Source organism: Montipora foliosa, chromosome 5 (assembly GCF_036669935.1).
Source record: "Montipora foliosa isolate CH-2021 chromosome 5, ASM3666993v2, whole genome shotgun sequence".
NCBI lineage: Eukaryota > Metazoa > Cnidaria > Anthozoa > Scleractinia > Acroporidae > Montipora > Montipora foliosa.
The window spans coordinates 21729464-21741702 of record NC_090873.1 but is presented as its reverse complement, the minus strand read 5'-3'; the positions used below and the strand labels follow the sequence as shown (position 1 = coordinate 21741702).

General features: G+C 39.3%; 1 protein-coding gene across 1 annotated transcript in view; it reads right to left on the bottom strand.

The window, feature by feature from the left end:
• Window positions 1-3033: 3033 nt before the first annotated feature.
• LOC138002426 (uncharacterized) overlaps window positions 3034-12239 on the bottom strand; it is a 19906-nt gene continuing 10700 nt past the window's right edge. Inside the window, exons 2-4 of the mRNA XM_068848468.1 lie at window positions 9602-9730; window positions 6192-6548; window positions 3034-3314 (exon numbers count right to left, since the gene is read on the bottom strand). Coding sequence (XP_068704569.1) covers window positions 3034-3314; window positions 6192-6548; window positions 9602-9730 — 767 coding nt within the window. The remainder of the gene's footprint in view (window positions 3315-6191; window positions 6549-9601; window positions 9731-12239) is intronic.

The following is a 12239-nucleotide window of genomic DNA, read 5'->3' as shown; positions in this document are numbered from 1 at the left end:
ATCAAAGCTCGATACTTGCTGACGAGTTCAACTTCTGCAGCAAAACCTTTAGGAAAGCTGGTTACCGCCAGTTTGCACCATAGTAAACTAGGAAAGGGAAACAGAAGGGTGTTACCTGCATGTGTTGTGTCTGGGATCAAGACACAGTATCCTGCCCCATATAGCAGATATATGGGATACAGAGCAAACTAATGATATAATTTCATCAGTAAGTATTGATAGTTCATTGGGCCACCATTAGATCAGGCAAATTTGTTCATCTGTACAATCTTCCGTATTTGGAACTTGCCAAAGGTCAAAGCAAAATATTGGAACTCTTAAGATAATTCTGAGGGGAACAGAAGGAAAGTGGGTCATCCCACAATTAAAAAGAAAGGAAATTGCCTATCTTGTTGAAAAATAAAATAAAAATTTACCCCTTCCAAAAGATAAAGGAATAACATTTTCTCTGTATCTTTTAAACCCACTGTTTCGTTACTATGGGGAATCTGCACTTTTATGGGTGGAAACCAAGCCCCTCACCCAACTTGTATGCTGACTAGGTGGGGAAAAGGACAGCCCTTGGATTCTCGTCAGCCTCAGCAATTCTTAGAAATATATGTTGCTCTCCAATGGAGTTCTTCAGCTCTGATTAATTCAAGGAATACATAGGTATATGTCCCTGGAGGCATATGTTGAGATTACAACTATCTAAATTGGCTGTTGTTATATTACAGTGTTGTTTTCAACAGAATGAAATTCTATTGGTTCTTGTTTGCACATCTTAGTGCAGTAGTAATTTTTGATAATAACAGCTACTATTCTTTGGAAGAATAATCAACATGTTGAACAGAAAATCTCAAGTTTACCACTGCTCTGAACAATGATCTGGAATTTTGATTAATCTATAAATTTGCAAAATATGATCTGGTGGCAATCAATTTTGCCACCTTCAATGAAGTATCTGCCGCCTGTTTCACAGTAAAAATTAATATTATGTCTCAAAAACTTAAACTAGGTGTCTACTCAAGGCATCTTGTCTACAACTCAAAATATTTTTTAATGGGCTGCTGACTCGTGCTAGATCATAGCTTCACTTGATGCAGTGAGGAAATGAGCAATAGGCCACTTTAAAAAATACCATAATACTCTTTGTTTGTCCTGCAAAAGTTTGCATAAGCATTCCTTTATTTTCTTTTGGGACCATTGTAAGTGACAATAACATCAAAGTGACTATGCTGATGACTTGGCAAAAAGTTTCAAGGTTGCTACATCTTGCTCACAATCCATGTTTTCATGATCTTTAGGTCTTAATAGAAACCTTGAAGGTGCCTTCACGAGGTCTTCTGTAGATCATTGGTGGGGCCTTCATTGCAAGGGTACGAGTTATCTGTTTAGGATTGAACTAGTCTACATCTGACCAAGCTGTAAATATGCATAGGTCTTCTCCTCTTTGGCCAACTGCAGTCTGATATTGTTAAGTCAATTTTGAATATTTCCCCCGCTTTGCTTCCAAAAAAGGTGGAAGTTGTGGTTAATCTCACCCAGGAGAATTCTCATAAAGAAGTATGGGTATCTGAGAGAAACTTAGAAATTGGAAGTGATAATTTCCAGGGCAAGATAAGAAAAGGCAAAGGGTATATAAGGGTATGACTAATGACTAATTCAGAAGGCCATAAAAAAATACAAAGGTCAATGCAGAAAAAAAAACAAACAAAAAAATGTTTTAAGTAGTCGCCTGAGCATCCTTGTCTGAAGCCTAAGGTAGCACTGATATTAGCAACACTGGAGAGAGACACTGAATTTCCTTTCGCCTCATAGGATGCTAAACAATTACAGGAGGTAAAGTGCAAAGAATCAAATAATTTTTTAGTGTTTATTCAACTACAAAACAAAGTGGAAAATGGTGAGTTAAATACGCGAATGAAACAGAAGAGGTAACATACGAACTTCAAAACGAGCACATAGAGCGCGTTTAATAAAAACGGTAAAAATAAAATCACGAGCTTCGCTGTTGGTACTCAAAGGCCTTTCAAGATAAATTCTACGTCTCTTTGACGCTCCTACGGGAGCTACATTTACATTCGATGGTGCTGAACAACTTCGCTTTGAACCCACTGCAGGTATGTATTGAGGTCAGCAACGGGTCTTGGTTGAGAGGAACATATCTCAATCCACCTGGCTCCAAAACTCTACAAGTGATGAAAGCGAAACATATAACTTAAACAAATCGAAAATTCGAAACGCACAAAAGGGTGGGATTGAATGTATTTGACAAGCAAGTGAATGTGTATCAAAATTTTAACTTACGTCACTGGCTGCAATGTTTCTTCCGTACTAAGATGAAGTAGAAATTCACTGTTAGTGGCACGACCAAAACCAAGTGGGGCTTTCCACGTAATTCAGAACAAGAACACCGACGATCGAAGCCTAATCTGGCGCACCGAACCCGATAACGGTGGTCTTACCAAAGATCGGGGTGTTTCTAAATAGTGACCTCATATTGTACTTTTCCGGAATAAAGGCAAACATCAGCACAAAAGAGACAAACGATACATTCAAAAGTGTTCCTTGATAAATAATGCACTTGAATCAATACCTAAGTACATTGTTATATCGGTAGCATAAGCGATGCAAACGGATTTCAGAGAAAATGGCTGCCAATGGTAGCAAGCGCGCAATGCACCATGGGCAATACTGGGTCTTTAACCAAAACGAAAAGAAAGGACAAATATATGACAGCTAAATTCCAGCTCTATTGAAGTCAACCAAAACTAGCTGCGTAACCCTAACGGACACAAATTTCCCAAAAATCACCAGCAGATAAAACATAATTATTTTCAGTTGCCTTGTGATCATCGCATTCAAACCTGCCACTAGTATCTCCCTCATAACTAAGGAGCCAGTGATACATGTTGAATACAAAAACAGAGTGATTGTATAATCTGTCTTCACTGAGGCCTGGATGACCCCATTTACCAACATGGACTTCCAATGGTGGATTTTCTATTCCCCACTTATCGCAATTTCGGGCTAAGTTAGAGTCATCGTCATTCATGAACGAGGCATAACATCCGTCTGACCGCTGAAGTACTGGACGATAGCTTCTCCCGCGTTGTTAGCAGCAGTGGTGATGTGAAACGTGCGCCCAGGATTATTTTTCTTGCAGTGGAATCTCAGTTGAGTGAAATTAATGTGTGCTCTCAGCTCATTCATAGCAGTTTTTGTGAGAAGCATCTGGTTGCTCGCTATTTCACGATATGAAGTTTTCTTTGGTGCCTGAATGGGAGGTGTTGAATCCTCCATCACAACTTTGGAAACAAGCAGCCAGCCTCCTGGAATCAGAGTATAAATGCAAGGTTTTCCTCAAACCTAAATATTAAAGCACAAGTCCATCAACACTTTGTACAGCCACCTTGTACAGTCATGCTCTAACCATTAATTACTCGGACCCGTAAGGGCACCGAGTTATAAAACATGTTAGTTTTCAGTTATTGTTTTCTTCGGTGCAGCAAAATGCACAATAGAAAGCACGAGGCGGTGTTTTGATTGGGCAATGGACTACAGAAGGCTGTTTACATTGGTTATTAAAAGCAAACCACGTAGTCCAAAATCATGGAGAGCACTGTGATACGTTGTTTGGATTACTGAAGATTGAATTGCGTTGACTTAATCGATAATCGATTTGTTCTTTGGGGCGCTCAAAAACACATGCAAAGAAAGGCACACGCTTTTTCGCGGTAGACCCACTCTAAAAGATGTCGAGCGTCAGCTTCGAAACGGGTCGTTCCGCGAACTGAATGAAAATGAAATGTTCTCAAATGTAACTGAAATGGACGCAATTATTGAAAGTGATACAAGTCAAAATACTAATTCTTTAATAAGCTGCGGGTACTTTATTCAGAACTACTCTGAAGATGACAGCGACAAAGAAAATAACTCGACAAACAACATAGACGCTATATTGGAATCTTCTGAAGACAAAGTAAAAACATTGGCACACCGAACAAATGGCCTCATGCCAGGGCAAATGATGATGCGTATTTTTTAAAGATGCGTCTTAAAATATATGCATAATTCATAATAATTAAGTAAAACTAATTAAGTAAAATACGATCGTCTGGGGGAGTGTAGTCCTGAGAAGGACTGTTTGAGATGACATTGACTGGCGTTTCGACAACCTGAGCGGAAGTTATCTTCAGAGTCACAGTCATATGTGTTTCATTGGATGGAATTTCAAGCCTTGAAATCGCTGACAAGGTAAGAACATTTTCTTAGCGTGCTTGCTGTACATGTTATCACGCAGAATTATTTTATCCCTCAAAATGTGAATAAATTATATGTTTTTGGAAAGTTTATTTCCTTAGCCTTAACATGATGTATTGCTTTCCCCCTAACTTTAAATACGTTTTTTGCAGTGGTGGATTTCGGGCGGTTTTTTTTGTTAACGACACAGGTAAAGATCTAGATGAAGCAAGATGAAATCGTGCAAACCTGAGAAAGAGCGGTTGGAGGGTAGTGTCGAAAACGAAGACCTCGAAAATGAAGACCTCCGAAATGAAGACCCCGGCACGTCTGAGATACACATCAAAAATGAAATGTGCGATTACATGGAAAAATCTCAGGCCGGTTAGCCGACATCCCGGCATATTACGATGTCGCGATCCCGATAACTCGGCTGAGATTTTCTCATATAATCGCGTTGACCGGGACAGCCCGGTTAGCCAGGCCAGCGATTTCTAACCACATTACTCCTGGACCATTTTAGAGCAAAATGACCCACGAAATAGTCCTTTTTTATGCTTAAATAAAGGATCAATAAGATAGCAAACCATAAGGCTTCTTTAAATTGTAGAATGGTGAATTTTAATGACAATTTAGCAAGACAAACGTCTGTCCACTTCTTTTTGTTGTTGTTATCTTTTTCTCACATGACATATTCTAAATTTAGTCCAGACCGGGCTGGCTCACCTCATGTAATACCGGGCTGAAAGACATCCCGGCAAAGCTGCCGGCCCTTCGGCTCGTTTTTCGAAAGTCTCGAAAACTTTTCGGGCCCGAAAAGCCATTTGTGAAACTGCCAACGGCTTGTTTTGGAAAACCGATCTTTTGACATGTTTTCAAGACAACAAAAAGCAAAATGACAGTGAAGTTTGACGACTTAAATCCTCTCTGTTCATGAGATACAGAGGGATTTTCGATACCCAAAAATAGCCCTGAAAGTTTCGAGAAAACGGGCCCCAGCTAGGCTCATGATCAGCCGGGCTTGTCGGTTTTGCGGGTACCTTTACCAACTGAGCCAAACGGGCAGCGGGAAAACGATTGTTTGCATTTTAATGTGAAAATAAATAAAAACTGCACCATAAATTTGAGAATTTCAAATTTTTGCTTTGATGGATTCGTAATAAAGAGGGTTCCACACAAACTTTTGAATTCGATTTTATTTCTGGTTGTAATATCTTTGCATCTACTGCACTGGTGCTGGCTATTCCAAATGTACAATTAACGAACAGGGAATTAAGAACACTCACTTCTTTTTTCTCTTGAGCTGCTTGGAATGATTAATAGACCGAATGCATAAATGGCTAATGAGACTCACTACCCTCGCTCTCAAGCAACATTCTTTTATATCTTGGCCACGCAAACGAGACTAGTGAGGCTAATTATTTCATAAACAAGAGAATATTTTTTTGGCCGCCATTTATGCATTCGGTCAAAACTGCATGTGCTTATCACCTCCGAGTTAACCAATCATACCGCGCGAAAATTACTTTGCACTTCTCTGATTGGGGTCCTTCTGATTTTGGGTCCTTTCGTGATTTTTTTTCTGAAAAATCAACCTCTTTGATTTGCTTTTGATTTGTAGCTTTATAAACTGACAAATGAATTGAGTAAATTGGAATCACAAAATACAAACCACAATAACGAGCCACATTAACCAAAACGAAAAGAGTGAAAACTACTCTAACAGCGACACCCAAAGGACTGTTGAATTGACACTACTCATGTCAACCAAAACGAGCTGCGTTTCTAACGAGCATAAATTTCCCAAAAATCATAAGCAGATAATTTATTCTCATTGAGGTTATCATCGCACTCAAACCTGTCGGAATATATGTTATTATAAGGAAGCAGCCAGTGAGCCGTCCTTTCTACAAACGCAGGGTGATTATATAATCTGTCTTCATTAAGGTTTACATGACCCCATTTACCATTTTTGGAGTTGCCCCACTCATGACATTTTTCGGCTAGGCGAGAGTTATCGTCGTTCATTTTGACAAAAGAGCCACAAGCGTAAGGCAAAACATCCGTCTGACCACTGAAGTACTGGACGACAGCTTCACCCAAACTGTTAGCAGCAGTGGTGATGTGGAATGTGCGCCCAGTTGTCTGTTTCTTGCAGTGGAATCTCAGTTGAGTGAAATTCATGTGTGTTCTCAGCTGATTCATGGCAGTTTTAGTAAGAAGCATCTGGTTGCTCGCTATTCCACGGTATGAAGTCTTGAGTGGCGCCTGAGCGGGAGGTGTTGAATTTTGCATCACAAATTTGGAGGCAAGTAGCCAGGCCCCTGGAATCAGAGTAAAAGTGTAAGGTTTTCCTTAAACCTAAATAATATAAAAAAAGTCGAATACACTCGACGCTTTGAACAGCCGCCCCTTGTTGTATTGATTCACTGTGGGAAGGAACTACAATTAAAGCTCCCTTGACGTTAGATCTCCTTAGGGTGTGTTTACCTTCACTAGTTCGCCAAACTACCAAAAGTTGAATTGCCTCGTAAGCGAAGACCGACTCGGACGTCTTAAACCAAAGGAGTTAAACGACTTTTAGAATCTATAACTGAAAACTTTCTTTTTCTTTTGTAACCCGTGCAGGAGATCACTCGCCACATCCATCTCTTTTGACTGATACGATGCAGAAAAATGCGTTAGATTTTAGCGCTATTTCTTCATTATCGTTCTGTTCGTTTCAAGTTTGTTTGTCCTTAATACTCCAGGATTTCACGGCAGCCATGTTGCATGGCAGGAACAATCGATTCTTTTTCGTATGGGAAATGTTCTTTTTAATGCAAAACATTTTCAATGTTCATGCCATGCAACATGACTGCCGTGCAAAACCTTCATTAGCATTTTGCAGCCTGTTTGTTAGCCTCTCTTGTCATTCCGTTTCTCAAAGATTTTGCACGAATGCTTCTTTTGTACAGTCATTTCCTTCCTCCTTTCCCTCCATTTTGTTTGAAATCGGACCCTTTTGCGCAGGTCAAGTCGCTTAAACGCACAGAGTTCTGGGAAAAATAGAATGCATGTAATGTATGCAGAATTTATGCAATAGACCTTATTCACGATGGCCGCCATGTTGGATTTGCTATTATCATGTAAATTAGCTACACATTTCTGAGGGGGCAAACAACACAAGTTCGAGAGGTTTTAACGAGTATCTTAGCCACACAGACGATTTTTTCACGTTCATTGAATGTTTTTCACTTAAGTAGTAAAATAGAATGATTACACAAGTTACTTCGATGTTTTTTGTAGTGATAAATGAGGAGAAAGTCAAAATGTCAAGGGCAATCAAAGATATAAAATTATCATAAATGGGACTTAATTCTAAATTCTAAAATGTATATTTAGAAATGTTACTTCAATATTTCGACGAGCCGATTTTCCGCAATTTGCCTTTTTTCCAATGTTTGCCCCCCAGCATAACACATGGCTACTTTGCATGATAATTTGAAAACCAACATGGCGGCTATCGTGAATAAGGCCTATTGATTCGGCACATGAGAGAGTTCGACATGTACTTTTGCCTTGCTATTCGATTCGACCAGTCATAGTTAATGCAAGGAGATGGTTATGAAACTGGACAAGTTCCTTTGTTTCATGTTTTTGTCCATATTTTTGGCCTTGACCCTGCACAAAACATGCCTTTTTTCCTTCGATTAAATTATGCGCAACTAATTTGCGAACCCGTGCGAAGCGAAAACAAAAGATTGTGCAGGGTCACGGTCAATTCAACATCGATTGCAACAACATTGCTCTCGCTTTTGAAAGTTCTAAGGTTTCATAACCAGTCCCTCGATTAACTATGAACCAGTCGAATAGAACGGCGGGTCGACCCAATTACACATCTGTCGACATCAATTGATTCATACGTCATACCTTGTTAAAATTGTAAATGGTTTGAACTAAGGAGTTATATCATAATAGAACCATTGACTTTTGAACCGTCCCCATTAACGAGTAAAATAGTCTGGCGTTAGAGAGAGTAAAATACGACTCCTTGGAGTCAAAGGGTTAAAGGGGGCAACACACTGACTGACTTGTTCGTGTAACAATATTAATAACTGAGCGACGTAATTTATGGATCTAAATGCAACAAGCACTGTTTACTGTCCTCACAGCCAATGACATATAGGCTTAACTAAAATTCCACCCGTAACGTTACCACTACCCAATCACATCAACGACCAGATTGTTTGTGTTGTCGGTCAAATCCGGTCTCAAGCTGAATCCGCTTTTACCTAGGATAAATTGGAGATCCTCATTTTACCTAGTTTAAGGCAGCTATCAACCCCCCAAAAAGGATTGAAAACACCTATATAATCCCTCGTTCTCTGTCTTACGCATCACAGCACATCACGCATCTTCTGAATGTTGCGTATTATCTGATCAGTTTATTCATACACTTAGCTGACTTACCCACTCACTTTCAACATTACAACATAGTAAGGAAACAAACTAAAGGCTGTACTTATGCTGCTCCTTCCGGTTTCCGGTACTTAAACTTGCACCCTCCAGATCTATAGTCCTGTGTCTTCACTACCACACTACAACGACGAACATAGTCAACCCAACACAGTATTTTTCAACATTTGTCTACTTCCTACCCTGACCCTCTAACTTTTCTCTAGGCTTAATTTAGGCTCCAAAAAAGGTTTTTTCAATTCATCTGAGTGCCTATTCAACCTGGTAGGTAAAACGAGGATCACCAGTTTAACCTAGGAAATCTGAGAACGAATTTTACCGACAACATATATATCATCTACTGACGTTAACAGAGATTGCTTGACTCTGAAGATGACTTCCGCTAAAGTTGTCAAAATTTCAGTCAATGTCAGCCTAATTAGTCCTCAGGACCTCAGGACTACACTAACTTCAATTATTAATTATGAAATACACCCCCAATATGGTGTGTAATGACACCTGTTTTGCCAGACATCTACCAGAACATCTACCAGAGCTGAACATTAAGCAACATTTTTTGAGAACATGTGAAGTTTCTTGTATTTGAATTGCGGAATAGAATGAAATAAAAGTTGAAAAAAATCATTACTGCTACTTTACCACCTTAAGCAGTTACAAAAGAAGCTAACAGATATACTACATGTGGCTGACTTCTTCGCTTACCTCCCTTAAGCATCCAACGAGACTTGACAGTTTTGGTGATCGCCTTAAGGCAGGGCTGATTAGATATATAGCTCTTAGGGGACTGGGCGAGAGTAAGGGAAGGCAGGTGTCAAAAAATTTATCACTCATTTAAAATAGAGTTTCGGGTCCTTAGCAGTAGGGTAGTTCTGTACTTAAAGTATAGTTAATCGTAGAAAGATTTTCCTTATTCCTTTACCTCCGTCAGTAGTCATATCACAGAAAACTTTCAGATATGTTCCATCACTGGCCGGGTCGATCCAGTAATACCCATCCTCTTTCCAATTGGAGACATTCATATCCCGGATGTGCTTGCAAGACTTTGTTCCTGATGTTGGAGTAAAAATATGGTGTTACTGGAGAAAAACATAAGCAGCAGCGTGCTATTGACATACTATATTAATTTCTCCTGCATTATCGCAGTACTGGCGTGTTTTTTAAAATGTTTCATATAAAAAAAAAAAAAAAAAAACAAACGAAAAAAAAAAAATGATTCTTTTCTTGTCAAGATGTTGTTCACTCCAAGTGTTAATTATTGACTATGCAGGACTTATTAGTCTTTTGAGAGTCTGACTTTGATGTAAATCAATCCAAAAATGCATCGTGTACACGACTTCTCAACAGGAGCTCGATATGAAAATGTCCGAAACCGTGCATTCTCGCTACTGAACATCAGGAATGGACTGCGATGGAAATTTGTTAGCCTCGGTTAGATGAAATTAAACGGAGATGATATTTTGCAATGGTGGACTCGGGGGCTACTCGGGAAAATAAAGCTTAGTGCTCCTTTGCAGGAGGACAGAACTTTCCTAGTACAGAGGTTTGTAAAGAGGTATCCGAAAACTAGTCATGGACTCTAAGGTTGACGCAAAATTCCTTTGTTTTACTTATTTTAATTAATTTAGCTTTGAGCGTTTTGGAAATAGTGCAACGTAATCCTGTTACCGGCTAAATAAGAAACGTTGTTTTTCCCTCCGGATACGTTCAAACCTGCCTTCCTAGCACTGAATGAGTTGGTGTACCAGTAAAAAAAACATGTCCTGCACTATACTGAAGTTAAAAAAATCAGTTGATTGTTTAAAGATTTCTCCAATTATGAAGTTGAGTAGCTTCCCAAACGGCTGTGGTACGGAAAACTGGCAACCAAATCAAACACGAAACAGTAAATGTATTTACCTCAAACACTTCAAAGGAAGATCTGAAATTAAAGCACCTAATATAAAGGAAGGCATTCGGAAGCGGACAGGCAAAAATTGAAGAATGGATGGCAATTAGGATGAGTTGGTTGTAACTCAAAATACTTAATTATGTATACTTGCTAAATATTTTCTTTAGCACGAAGCTTTGAGTTGTGTTGCTTAAATACGTTAAGTCCCATCGCTGAGTAGGGGCGATGTGGAATTGATCAAAATACAACAAAAATTCAACGGCAGAAATCAGAGTATTAATTGACCCTTTTTTCAACAATACTCTTAACTGGAACTTTATGATTAAAAAAAAATATTTTAGAAACTATCCTGTACCAGTTTTGGTCCCATCTCCAAAAAACCCTCTTTGGGCATGTGCCCATATGATATAGGAGCCCTTCGAGTGTTGGTACAGTTTGCTTCACGGCTTACAGGTCTTGTGCTTTCTCCTCTGAGAACTCTTCCGGAATCTACGTTACCAAATGGGATTAAAAGCCATAACAAGGCGGACTTAATACTTTTTCAGTTAAACTAACGGTGGGCGACAAAAGACATTTTCTAACACTGGACCCGCTTTCCCATGTGACGGAAAACTGACAGGCCAGACCAGGCATCTCGAAGGGCTAACTGTACAACGCCTTCAAATTAACACACTTCGATGATGATATATGACTATTCCAATAAAGATATGCGACGGGATTATCATTCAAGTGGTTATTCATATTGTTGCATTTTCTTTGACAAAGTGACTGTTGGGTCTAGACCGGCCATGTTCCTGCACAAGATTAACGAAAATCACTTCCACCTACCTAAAGAACACGATTTATATTCTTCTAAAGTTTAAAAATAGAAGCCCCCCCCCAACTTTGCATATCTCAGTTCATTTGCGAAACTTCTTCTAAACCGAAAAGACAAGTTTGACAGAGGATTAGTACTTCAGCAACCCCTGTACAGCACCAAATCATCTGTGATTAGATTTTGTCTGATATTGTTTTGGACACGTACTGGTAGACCAGTTTTTAAAACCACGAAATGATCTCCTTTAATGACCATATTAAGGTGTGAATGCAAGAACTGTATAATTGTTTTATTTTTTTTTGCTAACATCTTCTCCACCTTTGTTTTAAGAATCTGAAACTAGACGCCCTTGATCAAAGATGCTAACAAAACAAAAGGGAAAACAGGCTATAGTAAGGAACGAAAAACAAAAACGGAAAGATAAAATGAGTGAGTAAATTTTCAAAAGTTTTAAGCTGTTCTTAATCGTAAATGCTCTGGTAAACTGCCCTGGAACACGAATCTATTGAAGTCTCAGTCCTTTTTGTGAACAACTGGGAGCTAAGTAACAGTTCATTGAAACCTAGAGGGGCTGGCCTTATTACTCTAGTTTCAGTGTTCTTTTGACACCGGGAGCAAGACAGGGGACGCAGGCAATTGCCTTCGTTCTGGTTAATGTTGTCGATGTACGACTGTACCCATGGTTGTGAAGGCTTGGACATTTCAAGTGAACGTGCACCATGGCCTTGGAAAAAGGTAGCTGGATTCTCAGCTTGCCTCAAGAAGCAGTCTCGGTTTCTGTGAAGGATTGGTTTTCTGAATTAGTTTTCACCACATAGAGATCTGTCTAACAACTTCAACAAGATAGTTACC